The sequence below is a fragment of the Azolla caroliniana genome, unplaced genomic scaffold (genome assembly GCF_043228905.1).
Source record: "Azolla caroliniana isolate FFs.n. ecotype wild unplaced genomic scaffold, voAzoCaro1.0.p SCAF_6, whole genome shotgun sequence".
Classification (NCBI taxonomy): domain Eukaryota; kingdom Viridiplantae; phylum Streptophyta; class Polypodiopsida; order Salviniales; family Salviniaceae; genus Azolla; species Azolla caroliniana.
The window spans coordinates 8,619,734-8,633,525 of NW_028230441.1; the positions used below are offsets into that span (position 1 = coordinate 8,619,734).

Sequence of the window (13,792 nt, forward strand, 5' to 3'; positions counted from 1 at the left end):
TCTCTATGGCTTGAAACAAGTGTCGAGGATGTGGTACCAAAAGTTCGATTCCTACATCAGGCAGCTTGGATACCGCCGATCGGACTCTGACCCATGCATGTACATTCGGCAATTGGCCGATGAGCCTAGGATTTATCTGATCCTATATGTCGACAATATGCTGATTGCAGGAAGCAATCAAGCAGAATCGGAAAGCTAAAGCGGAGCCTTCATGACAAGTTTGCGATGAAGGAACTCAGACAAGACTGTCACATACTGGGCATGAGGATCGGATGACCAAGACTCTCTGACTCTCCCAGCCTGACTATATCCGAAAGGTGCTGGATCGCTTCAACATGGAGAATGTGAAGTTAACACCGACACCGCTTCCGACGTCGATCTAACTATCGGACAAAGACTCTCCTTCAACCGACAAGGAGAGAGAGCTTAATGGAAAGATGCCCTATGCATCAGTCACCATAGGAAGTATCATGTACGCAATGGTGGTGACCCGACCTGACCTAGCCTATGTCGTAGGGGTGGTCTGCCGGTGCATGTCGAATCCAAGATGGAAGCATTGAGAGGCCGTCAAGCACATCTTCAGGTACTTGAGAGGGACCAAAGATACACAACTAACTTTCATTTTGACAACCTCAACCGAAGTCAGAGGCTACACTAACTCCGATTATGTTGGCAATATGGACAATTGGAAGTCAACATCTAGTTATATTTTCACCTATGGTGGTGGTGCTATATCATGGAGGTCGAAGCTTCAAGAGTGCACGGACCTATCAACCACAGAGGCCGAGTACATAGCAACATCGGAGGTAGTGAAGGAAGCGATCTAGTTGCACCGACTGTCTGCCGACTTCTCATCTACAAGCCGAATCAACCGACCAGCGCCAACCATCTATTGCGACTCACAGAGCATTATACACCTCATCAACAATCGTGTCTATCATGCAAAGACAAAGCATATTGAGGTGCAATATCATCACATCCGGGAGCTCATAACCGAGAAGAAGCTCGAAGTCCGGAAGATCGACACCGAGATGAACATCGTTGATTGCCTGACGAAGCCACTCCCAAATCAACGCTTCGGAACTAAGGACAAATATGGGATTGCAACAAGCGACCGCGCAGAAGAAGGTTGAACGAGGAGTAGAAGGTAAGTCGAACCGATCAACTAAGACAAGTAAATCTAACTGACCAGCCGAACCAGGCTAGACATTGAACACATCTCTGCCAACTCAGCCACATGCCGACTGAATTGTAAATATAAATTTAGATTAATTTTGTAATCCAGGTTTACGAGGGAGCTAACCCCAAATACTTGTACAAGCAGGAAAGAGTATTTCTTTTATGAGGGAGTTTGTTGGCATAAAAGGCCGACTCCTTCCAATTTGTATCGTTGTGTGAACTCGTCCAACAGAGTTAGGGCTTAGTATATAAGCAATAACCTAACGGTGTAAAAGAGTGAGAACTTCATGACCATCAAACATAGCGATCTCACAGAGAGAGAGAGAGAGAGAATGAATGCAATAACAGAGCTTCCATTAAAGCTTAAACCGTGTTATCTTTTGTTGTATCTTCTTGCCTCCATTCTGTGTAGTTTGTTGAACACATACGACATGTCCTCATATACACACATACGTTTTCGGCATAGTCGATCAACACTAACTACACTACATGGGTAGTGGAACATGTTGAATTGCCAATAGGCAAGACGAACACTCTACTGAGGAAAGAATTTTTGCTTGTTCCAATAAAGAAAATTGCCACATTAGTACTCCCTTCAACTTTCGTAGATATGCTTGCACTCCATGTCTACCATAGAATATAAAAGTGTTGCGCATGTTCCAATTATGACGCAATCCCTAATATCTTAGAAATAGGAAAACGATCTCCATCTCTGATTTTGGGTCAACCTATGTAAATTACACAAACACCCATTGTCTAGGTGTCAAATAACATCATGATAAAACTCGCCAAATTTGAGAAATGTAACTCCAAATCTCACAAGCAATTGGACATTGTATAAATCGATGAGTACTATCTTCCATTTGAACAGTGCAAAAGAAGCAATTACCCGTTGCTAATCCACGATGCTTTAGAGCTAATCCCAAAGGCAATTCTCCAATCAAAACTCTCCAAATGAAGACCTTTGCTACAAGTGGCAATTTAGAATGCCAACTACGTGGTAAAATCTGCCACCACCCATGATCAGATTTGTGTATTTTCCATTCTTCTTCAGCCTTAGATGATAATCATCCAAGACACTCAACAAAGCAATGATGCAAAAGATTAGTAGTCACTTGTAACAACAATGTTTGACCCCGTAAACACAAATCAATCCACAATTGTTCTCTTGTTTGTAGAGGTAAGGGACCTTGCATCAATGCAATATCTTGTAGTTGTTGCCAAATAAACCCATTATTAGGCAGGGTGCATAATAATTGTTGCGCTTCAACAAACTCTAAAATTCTTTGAGATGAAGCCTCAACTATATCTCCCACCTCTTTGACCCCCAAACGAAACAAATGATTAAATTGAGAGTGCAATCTCTCCTTTCCTGGCCAACATAAAAATCGAGAAGACACAAGTAACTCTTTTTGCAAAGAATTACAATGCTCTCTACTAGATGATGGTTTCCGTACACATAACAAGAGTGCTTCTTGCCATGAGGTAACCAAGTGTTGAACACGTGAAGAGCCCAGAATCCTAAGTGAAATACATCCATTCAATAATTGCCACCATGAAGCCTTAATCGTTGTCCTCCCACGTGTTAAACCCTTGTTCTCAATGAAATATTGAACAATTTAGATATCAACGGTTGTGAGTTTGAACACATGTCTTGTAATAATGAAAATCTACGAGCCATCATATGCATAGATAAGTTCAATATTCCAGCTCCCCCCAAGCGCTTAGGGGTTGTGAGATGATTCCATGCCACCCAAGTGATTCCCATCTTATCCCTCTTCTTCCACAACAAATATCAAAGAGGTTGCAAAACAAAATGCAAAGCCTTCTTTTTCCATGGCAACAATGGCAAGTAATATAATATCATGGGTCCCATAATACATTGTACAACCTCCAAGAGTACATGAAATGGCCAAGATTGTGACTTCCATCCAATACATGAACTTATCCCTCAACTTACTAGACATCCATTCAATCAATTGACCATTTGTAACATTCATTCCTAATGGATAGCCCAAATGTCGAAAAATAGAGCGTTTCTTCACCACGGATCCTTGCCAACCCAAACATTCCAAATCCCTTTCAGTACATGATATGAGACTAGACTTCCTCCAATTTATATGTAATCCAGAAGCCAATGCAAATTGATTCCATACAAGCATCCCCTTCTCAAGATTCTCTTGTGAGGCTGGTAGAAACATCAAAGAATCATCCAGCAAAGCTTGTGCTACTAGTTGCCCTCTAGACGAAAGGTGTAGACCCATAATGTCACCATTTGTTGCAAGCCTTGATAGCATCACTCCAAGGGATGAGTAATAATAGCAAACAACAACGGGTTAAGAGGTCATCCTTGACGAACGGATCTTGTGAGGGCAATATCTGATGTTACTCCCCCATTAAGCATTACTCAAGACACCACATCTTGTTCTAATAAAAATATGAGGCGAGACATACGAGGTCTAAAGCCCATTGTATGCATTAACCCAGAAATAAAGGACCAATTAACATGATCATAAGCTTTCTCCAAATCTAATTGCAACATAATCAATTCTTAATGAGTGTTTCGAGCATAATCCATGGCCATTTGAACATTCAAAACATTATGCAATATATTCCTACCTGCAATAAAAGCATATCGGGCGGGATATATCAACTTTGGAAAATACTTTTGTAATCTATTTGTCAATACCTTTGTAAATATCTTATACAACCCCCCCATCAAAGAAATAGGTTTCTATTGATGAAATGACTTGGGAGATGCCACCTTTGGAACTAATTTAATTAGACCAACCTTCCAAGCTTGAGGCATACAATCAGAATCCGAAGAATGCTGAAACATCAAAGTTAAGGGCCCCTTTAAAATGATTTAATATCGCTTAAAAACTTGATTTGTCAAGCCATCCCAACTAGGGCTCTTACCACTAGGAAGATGCCTTAAAATTGTGTCCACCTCATCCTTAGTGAAATCTGCATCCAATTCATGACTAATGAGGTCATGCACAATACATCCAACCACATCATAAAACTCATGATGTGCTCTACTCACATCATTTATCATTAACAATTGTGGGCCAATCAACTTCATAAAGTAATGAATACATATATCAATTATTGTAGTAGGATCCACTATCAATTCATCCCCTTGCTTCACATGTACCACATTAGATCGAGCTAAGTAGGATGTAATGCTTAGAAAAATAAATGAGATTGACATTGATTATCTATGAGCCCATCCCTGAGTTGTCACATCTTAGCATAACGATAACTTTGGCATTGCAACTGAAAAATAATAACATGCAATTGACTCTGGATATCCAAAAGTTCCTCATCTAATGGTCCATGTATCAATAATGCATTACACCTAGAGAGAACTTGTGAGAATTGTCGAAGAAGACCTCTTCTTCGTTGAGCATTAGTTACTCCATACATATGATAAATGATCTTAATGTTTTGTAACGTGATATCATATGCTTTAACTCCTTTAAGATTCACTTGTTGTGAAAAATTTACCAAAATTTGCTCCATGAGAGAATCAAAGTGAGGTTGAAGCAAAAGAGAAGAGTTAAAGCGTAATGGAGGCTTTGCAAGTAAGGATTGATACATGTCAATTGCATGACTACAAACTTCCAAACAAATAGGAAAGTGATCTGAAGTTCCTACATCTTGTAGAACTTTCATATGACGTGATGTTGGTAAGAAAGAATCATCGTGCATCACATACATTCTATCTAACTAACTCCATGTTTGTTTATGGTGGGCGGATTGGAAGGTAAAACCTGGATCATTCCCATGCAACCATGTCCAAACATCCAACTTCAGAATCTCCATAATCAATTAATCCCAAGCAAGTTGCTCAAGATCATCCATGATTGAATGTTCAGATGTAGATTGAGATGCATCAATACACATGTTAAAGTCACCCATAAGTAATCTTGGACGGCCCACACATAGGGTTTGAAGGAGAGAACCCCATAATGCAATACGTTGAGTGGCTTGGTTAGGGGCATAAATCCCAACCACCCACACAACCTCATCAAAAAAAGTGATTTCAAGAACAAAAAACCGACCATAAGGATCATTATGCACCACTTGAGGATAATATTTATCACGCACGATTAATACCACGCCTGAATAACGATTAGATGTCCTGCATAAAATGATGAATATCCACACAAATGAACTGTGGATCCTGCTAACTCATGACACTTGTGCTCAACTGCACATAATACGTCCCATTCTCAACTTAACAAAGTTTCCAATAATATATACTTCTTATGAGGAGAACATGCCCATATCCCATTCCATGTTACCACTTTCATTCAATGAGCAATGTTATGGGTGCACTTTCTCCTTCAGAGCAACCAATGTCATTAAACTAGTCAAATCATGTTCCAATGTTGCATTTTGATTTTCATGCACCACATCCTTAGGGTTGTCTATCGAAATCTTTTGTTTCAGTCCTCCCATTTGACAAAAACCTCGAGAATTTGATGAATTTACAACTCATCCCAATGAATCAAATTGAGTTCCCTTATTCTAAGGACCCAAACCTTGAAGTGAGAACTCTTTATAGCTTGCTCTAGATGATGTTCCTTCATCCATAACAACCACAGTATCTGACACACCAACAACTCTCCCAACTCCTTCCTTACCATTCCCTTCATTAGGAACCTCTATGGTTGAAGGACAATGACAGTGGCATTCCACCATAAAGTGACCCCATTTACCACATCCAAAACAATGACCTGCAAATGTCTCTCACTTCAATTTAAAACAAAGTCTTTTCATACCATGTGTGTTCATACGCACCCATCCTGGCCTCTTACAACTTGTATCCCATAACACGCAAAATCTGCACTTATTTGTAGCATTGGCATGTGGAGATATCAACACTTTACCCATTTGACTCATCAACTCTGGTAAAAGTGACCATAAAAAAGCATGCTTACAATCCACCGTTACCCAAACAGGGCACTCTTCTTTTAACAAAGCATGATAGTCCACTATGTAACAATCGGCAACGGTTTGGTTTGGTTTGAGAGGGTCCAAACCGAACCAGTTTGGAACTGAACAGTGTAAATTTTTTTAAACCTGAACCAAACCACGAAACCGTTAAACCGAACCGGTAAACATTTTTCAAACCGTTAAACTATTAAACCGTAAAAACCACGATTTTGTGGTTTGGTTTTGGTTTTCAACATAGGTCATATTTCATTTTTTTAAAATTTTAAAATTTTAAAGATGTTCCTAAAATGTGAGAATAAGGTCTAAAAATGAAAAGAAGATTGTTTAAAAACAATCTTTTAAATTTTTTAAAAATAAAAAATAAAAAACTGTTAAACCGTTTAAACCACGGTTTTTTACTACTGAAACCGAACCCACCCGTTAATAAAAACCTAAACCTGAATCTAATCGAATCGAACCAAACCGTTTAAACCGTTAAGTCGTTAAACCGCAGTTTCATGGTTCGGTTCGGTTCAAACCGAACCATTGCCGATTGTTACCACTACTGGGGACCATTGCATTACATGCACCAATCATTTATAAAAAAACACAAGAACTTTAGCCAACAATGCACTTCGATGTTCCGGTGAACAAAATACTACATCATAAAACCCTCGTGGTCTTGCATATATATTTCCAACACAATTTGGTGACACGATTGTGTTGAACCATTGTTTAATCCAATTAATATATGGGAGTTTCTCGGTAAAAAATAATATAACCGCGTGATCATAAAATACATCAAAAGATTGCAACATTGCCTTAGCATCAACTTCCACATCAATGCATTCTTTCACTACATTTTCATTTTCTTCCACAATATTAGACAAGATATTTGCAATTCCCCATAAATTATCCCAATTACAATGATCCTTGTCAACCTCATCTACATGTATTACTTTGGCATATGTCAATTTTTTCTTATTAATTTCTTCAATACCCTTAAACCTCTTTGAGCTTCCAATGTCTTCCTTTTCACGATTACATTCAACCATCACATTACTCTTTTTTGGATCAATTGTTTCCATATCAATGTCCCTCACAATTTGTGAGGAATTCATGTTTATATCCATTATTCTTGATGTGATATCAATCCAAGATAAAAACAATTTTCCATGAACAAGAGAGACAACCAGAACTCACCCGATTGAAGAGGTCGAAGATGATGAAGACAATAGAAGACCCGCAAAGTGTGTTGAGTATGTGGATGCCGACAACACAAGATTCCTTATTTCTATCGTTGCTTCTTATACAGACCACCAAACTTAACTTGCTATATCTCGTTACGAAGCTCTAATCAAGGGATTTCTAACTCTTGTCTTTATGCTCAATTATGTTGCCGATAGAGAGCGCAACAATAAAAACAATTTCGCTTCTTCTACTTTTTCTTCTTCTTCTTCTTCTTCTTCTTCTCTCTCTCTCTCTCTCTCTCTCATACATATATATATATATATGGGGTAGAAGTATGGGGAGATAGCATCCCTAAATCTACGTGGAAAGAATTTTAAAATGTCCAAAAATATTTTCTTACAAAGTTTCTACAAGGTAAGAAACAAACGCCCTACACCCTCCTCCTCGAGACAGGATCGCTTCCCATTGAGATCATGGCCATGGAAAAGGGGGTTGAATACATGCTTAAGGTTCAAAAAAGTCTCTCACATTGACTTCCTAGAATTGCATGGGAAGCAAGCAAAAAGATCCAAAATACATATAAAAGCAAAATATAGTGTTTCAGTTGGATGCAAAATATAAAAAACTGGTTTGGTAGATGGGATGCAAGACACTTGCTTCATGATGCATCACTAGATTCCTCAGTAAATGAGGCCTTTTTGCAACGCCAATGTATCATAACATGGGAAAAATGTGGAGTCTCACGCTTCACACATTATACTACACATATTGCACCTAACTACAAAACCATATTTTTCGCGGAATGGGAAAACCGTACACATCAATACATGTTAGAGCCTATCCTGTTATCTGTCATTTGAACCATTGCTTCCATGCGATTTAACTCACATGCATTGGGGCAGAAGCGATGAGGCGGGGCCAGCTATGCACACTTTGCCCTAAACAAGTTCGAGAGTCTCGAGTATCACACTTTTATACAATGCTTTGCTCTTGATCATATTCGACCATGCTTCCTATATGTCTTCGACCGAGCCCAATCCTTGCACGAATTTCTCTCACAACCACAATGTTCACTTTCGATTGAAACATTCATTGGTAAAGTTCTTGAACATCAAGAATCGCTACACACTTTCACACGTATCACATGAAATATTAGAAATGTATCATTTTTGGTCTCCTAGGTCATATTTGACCTCCGAAGACGATAATATATTCTCTCTCTCTCGGATTGCTTGACGACCATGCTTGCCCACACTACCAACAATCAACATGTAATATGGGAGAAATTTGCAAAACCCTAAACATGCATAGTTGTTTGGTTCTATTTATCATGATTATCAACCAAAATGAAGAGATCCACTTTGAGGTTAAAGGAAACACATCAATCCAATTTCTCATATCCAACATATATGGCTATTGTGAAATAGATTCAAAGCATTACCAATTTTTTAGGCCCAAAATTATTAACAATGTACATAAAAGTGTCGATGGATGATGGATGGTGCATACTATCACTCAAAACCCAGATTCTCTATATTTATAATCCATCCAAGAATTTTTACAATCAACCAAAACCTTTGTTTTTCATGACAGCAAATAGATCAACTTTGTTCCATCTACTGAGCCCACCTAGCCAACACTATCTTATTTCCCTTCTTTGTTCCCTTCTCTTTCCCATGTATTACATGGCAAGTAATGACTCTTCATTCCATAAAACTAATCATACCTAGCACCCATAAACAAAAAACTCGTGACTGTCAAATTTAATCATCAAAACTGCCACAATAACTTTGATCCTTAGTTGGAACTAGTCCATAGAAAAACCAACGATCCGAGAAGATCTCAAAATTTGCCAAAACAAAGCCTGTGCTTGGTCCATTCGAAACAACCAAAAACCGGAATTCAAGATATACCGAAAAAATGCCCTCTCACGCGTGCATCACTGATAGCAATTAATGAACTCGGCCCAATCCTCTCATCCTAAGGAAATGAAAAAGCAAACAACATATATTAATTTTCCAAGCCATTACAAATAGAACCAAGATTTTTTTAATTTTTCAATGGGGTGGCCGTATATAATTAAGCAATGAATAAATAACTACTTTGTATCAACTTCCCGACTTTGGGTGCTTTGCAAAGACTGTTCCAACTCAATACCATTTTCGACAGGTTTTCGATTTGAAACTTTGCTTTCTAGAAGTTGAATAGTGGCTTTGTCGTGAGACATTCTAGCTGCATCCAATGGCGTAATTCCATGTCTGTTTAACGAGGTTGGGAGGGGAAATCATATTCACCTTCCAAAAGGAGTATAAAAACACAATGGAGTGTTTATTTTTTGGGATGGAGAATCCCCCGAAACGCCCTTGTGTTCATGAGAATTTCCCAAGTGCCTTAGTGTCAAAAGTATATACAGCTTTTGTATAAGCAAAATGTTCACCCTTCTCAACCGAATATCTCCAACTTCTTTATAGCTAATTATTATACAAGAACATTCATGTAAATAGGTAGGTACTCTGACTCCAAGGTCTTAAACTTCTCTTCTAATCATATATGATTAATATTCATTGACCCACGGGCATTGGGGGATATAAAAGAAGAGCACAAGGGCATCTCAGGGAATAGTCATAAAAACAAAAAGGGCATTTCTTTTTCGGTTTTCGTTCTCATCTAGTGAACGTTTGAAACTTACCGATCCTTGGCGAATACATTGGCACCATTATTTACGAGAAATGTAGTCATTTGAAGATCACCTTCTCCGGCAGCTATATGAAGAGGTGTCCGGTCACCATAGTCTGAAACATTAGGGCCCACCCCATGTCTTATAAGTCTCTCCATGTATGAAGTATCTCTGGTCGCCGCCACCTTACATAGTTCAGTTCCTTCATCCTGACACAAAATATGGAAAAGAAAACATTTCATAAGCCAAAAAAGCCTTATATCAAATATCGGCACTCAAACAAAACAGAGGTCGAGAGTGTAATATGCCTGGTCCACCAGCAATTCCAACCATTCAGAGAACAAAAACAAGCATTAGACTCAATGAAATGCAGTTTACCAGTTTACGTTTCAAAGCCTAGCTTCTTAGAGAACAAAGAGTTTTAAGGTAGAATGTGAGACTTTAAAGACAATAGTAGAATTAATAAAAGATTTTGAAGAGTAAGTTTCTGACCTCTAACTGTGTTTTAGCCCCACTTTCAACAAGAATTTGTATAACAGAATCATGTCCTGCCCTTAATGCCTCAAATAAAGGGGTGATTCCAAAATTATCTGCAAATATTTGGAGAGAGATTTTTTTTTCATTCATCAGAATTGAAACGAAACCCATATCTTGCATAGAAAATCAAGAAACACATCATTTGGCTCTAAATAATTTCATACATTTTATTCAGAAATATATATCTATATATATAGTGGAACAAAACCACCAAGAATCCATGGTTAGATAAGAACAAAAATAAGAAATTCCCTTTCCAAGAAATTAACGAATGTGAGCTTGTATTTAAAAGCATTAAAGTTACTGAAATAAACCTTTCTTATTTACGTCTGCACCCTTCTGTATGAGCAGTGAAACGCATTCTACATGACCATTACCTGCTGCTAAATGCTGTCAAAGAAAAAAAATAAACATGCAATAGGCACCAAAACCACCAATACTAGTTTTAGTGACAAAACCAGAGATTGATGTTTTGCATGGAATTTCCAAAAAAGAGAGGCTCCTTAAAGATAGCATCATCAAAAAGATTAAGAGAACGCTCCTTCCAAACCAAGAATATATTAGACGGAAACAATCATATAGAAAAATGTTTCATCTTAATAAATAGACTTAAAAAGACCTAATCACATGACTACAGAAAAGAGATCAAAGAAGCTTATAACAAAATAGCTAACCTCTCTCTCTCTCTCTCTCTCTCTCTCTCTCTCTCTCTCTCTGGATCTAACATAGTGATAAGACATTTTTCTCAACCCATACACCCAGATTTAAATCTCATTAATTTACTGGTGCGGGGTGTTTTTAGTAATCCATACATCCCCATCCGAATCTTCACTAATATATACAATGCCACCAGAGAGTGTAAGGGTTGAACATATGACCCTCTGGTCTCCACTAGATAACAGTTATCAACCAAGCTTCTCTATCTCTGGCTGTTAGCTTGGTGGTTTACACAAGTAGCAACAAATACATATATTTGTGAGAACCTAAGTTCCACGTTCGCCATGGGTTCGTCCCATTCCACAGAATAATATCAGTTTCCTGGATGCCAAATAATATATCTATTTCTATCTCTTATCTACAAAACAGATTAGGATAGAATATTACAAGCGTCAAGACCTTACCAATGGTGTTCTACCATCGTAGTCAGGTTGAGATGGATCAAGTATTACATCTAACGCCTTCCGAAGGTTGATCGCATCACCTTGAGACGCAAATTCTCTTACATTGGCACTTGTTAGAGAATTCCCTGAAATTGCATCTTCTCTTTGGATCCCAAGCTTCTGTATTGCCATGGCCATCTCATACGCAGCAACAGCATATTGTCCAGATTGTATAGGAGTAAATATGTTGAGCAATTCCTGAAGAGTATTGCCTCTTAGCTTTTCTGCTTCTAGTAGAAGGTCAGATAAGCTAGCGAGTTTCGGTTCTATAGCTTCCTGTACGATTGAGAAATCATTGGATTCACTAGGTGGAGGGAACGATGCTGCCGCCTTGGTCATGTGATGATCTGGGAGTAGCATCTGTGATGAGGCAGGGTATGATAGAATTAAGCTAAACACGAATGGATTCTGTTCATTTCAATTTTAAGATGAAGAACAATATAAGACCCAATACCAGAATGGATTGGTTACATATATACCTGGACAACAGCAATCCGATTACACATAGAATCCTCGGCGACACTGAGCGTTTGCTGAAGAGAATGTAGGGCCGAGAGTTGATTGGCCGAGAGGGCGGCCATGGTGGGCAATTCGATACCATGAATCAGACGAAGGAGCTCGTCCTCTATGTGCATGCCCATAAGTGAATAAGCAAGAACTATGGAAGTTGTGGGTCTCCATCCACCCATCCAATTGAAGCTTGCTTCGAGAGGGCTCCTCCACATGCCCGCAAAAACAAAAGAAGCGTCTTCTCTGCATATCTTCATCTTCTCTTCCATGTATTTCTTGTACCTGGAGTGGACATCTCTCACCATCTCTGATATGACCGCCGTGTTGTCCTCATTCTCGTGCTCCCCAGCAGGATGAAGGGATCTTGAGCTCTGCTCTTTGATGATGGAACGGAAGTCGCGGAACCGGACTTTCAAGTCTTCGAGCCATTCGGTGTAGAACTTCTCGAAGGCGAGGATGGAAGACATGGGTGGGGTTGGATTAGGGGATATGAGAAATAATTCAGAGGATGGGGGGAGGAGGAGGAGGAGGAGGAATGAATCAGGAAGAAGAAGAAGAATGGATGGATGGATGGAAGAGAGGAAAAGTGAAGGAGGGTTTAGGGTTTAGGGTTTTTGGGTGATCTTTGGGGAGGGTGGAGGGACAGAGCATGGCCATGGCCATGGCCAGGGCGGCCACCGCCAGATCCGGATTCGGATTTGCAGCACAGCTGGAAGCATCCAGACCGTCCAAAAAGAACGACATTCTTCATCACACACACACACACACAGAGACAGAGACAGAGACAGCACCTCCCTCACACGTGGCCACCTGCTGCCTCTCTCTGCCTCATGCCAAGTGTCACCCTCTTACTCGTGTCCTATGTCCACTCATCCGTCCGCCCGTCCATCAGGGCCCCGGATGGGAGCCACATGGCAAGCCATCACATTATGTACTTGCACCTTCTGTAAGCATACCCCATGTCCCCCCTACCCAAACAGTGGAGAGTAGGTCAGAGAGCAGAAACACATGTCATGCTCTCGTATTTACATGGCATGCTTCCGTAATTCGGAATATGCCAGTTACTCTTTGTGTTCTTGTCGTCACATGTTGCGGAGGAGGTCTTGTATTGTTATAAGTGATAATAGTGATAATCCAAGTCATTTCAGTGATATTAGAACTTGCTTTAGTAATTAGTCTACGTGTAAGTTGCCTAGGGTTGGTTGTTTGACGCCCACTCTTGCTCCTATCAATGACACAAAGGGTGTACATATATGTTTAGCTGTACATCCTTGCTCAACGACCTCAACATGGTTATGAAGGAGAGCTGCCTAATTAAGGAATGGCCTTCGCTAAGGGTATGAAAAGATGGTACATATTTGGCATTGTCGTTCAGGAATAGGCCTCCTACATGCCCTCTTGATTCACCATCCCGCTAAGCGTAGCAAAATGTCACCAACGGTTACTTTCTTGGGACCAAGTACAGAAAAAAAGGTTTTTGCATTGCAAATTATAGCCAATACATGGTATATATGTCGTTACCTTGAACTCGAGGTTAATCAAACTGTAGCGAGTTTAAGCTCTCCCAAAACAAGTTCTTTTTCTACTTTTATAG

General features: G+C 39.5%; 1 protein-coding gene across 4 annotated transcripts; it reads right to left on the reverse strand.

Moving 5' to 3' along the window:
* Nucleotides 1–8,825: 8,825 nt before the first annotated feature.
* On the reverse strand, nucleotides 8,826–12,692 carry LOC147862978 (potassium channel GORK-like). Of its 4 annotated transcripts, XM_087321500.1 has the most exons (8): nucleotides 12,168–12,692; nucleotides 11,650–12,048; nucleotides 10,843–10,918; nucleotides 10,484–10,581; nucleotides 10,004–10,200; nucleotides 9,417–9,572; nucleotides 9,228–9,294; nucleotides 8,826–9,040 (listed from the first exon to the last, which is right to left on the reverse strand). In XM_087321500.1, exons 1-7 carry the CDS (start codon nucleotides 12,663–12,665, stop codon nucleotides 9,267–9,269), a joined length of 1,452 nt encoding a protein of 483 aa, XP_087177626.1. In that variant the 5' UTR covers nucleotides 12,666–12,692; the 3' UTR covers nucleotides 8,826–9,040; nucleotides 9,228–9,266. The 4 variants fall into 4 exon arrangements, 3 of the variants coding, with proteins under 3 accessions (XP_087177626.1, XP_087177625.1, XP_087177627.1); XR_015529960.1 differs by having other exon boundaries at nucleotides 8,826–9,294; nucleotides 10,065–10,200; XM_087321499.1 differs by having other exon boundaries at nucleotides 8,826–9,294.
* Nucleotides 12,693–13,792: the final 1,100 nt, after the last annotated feature.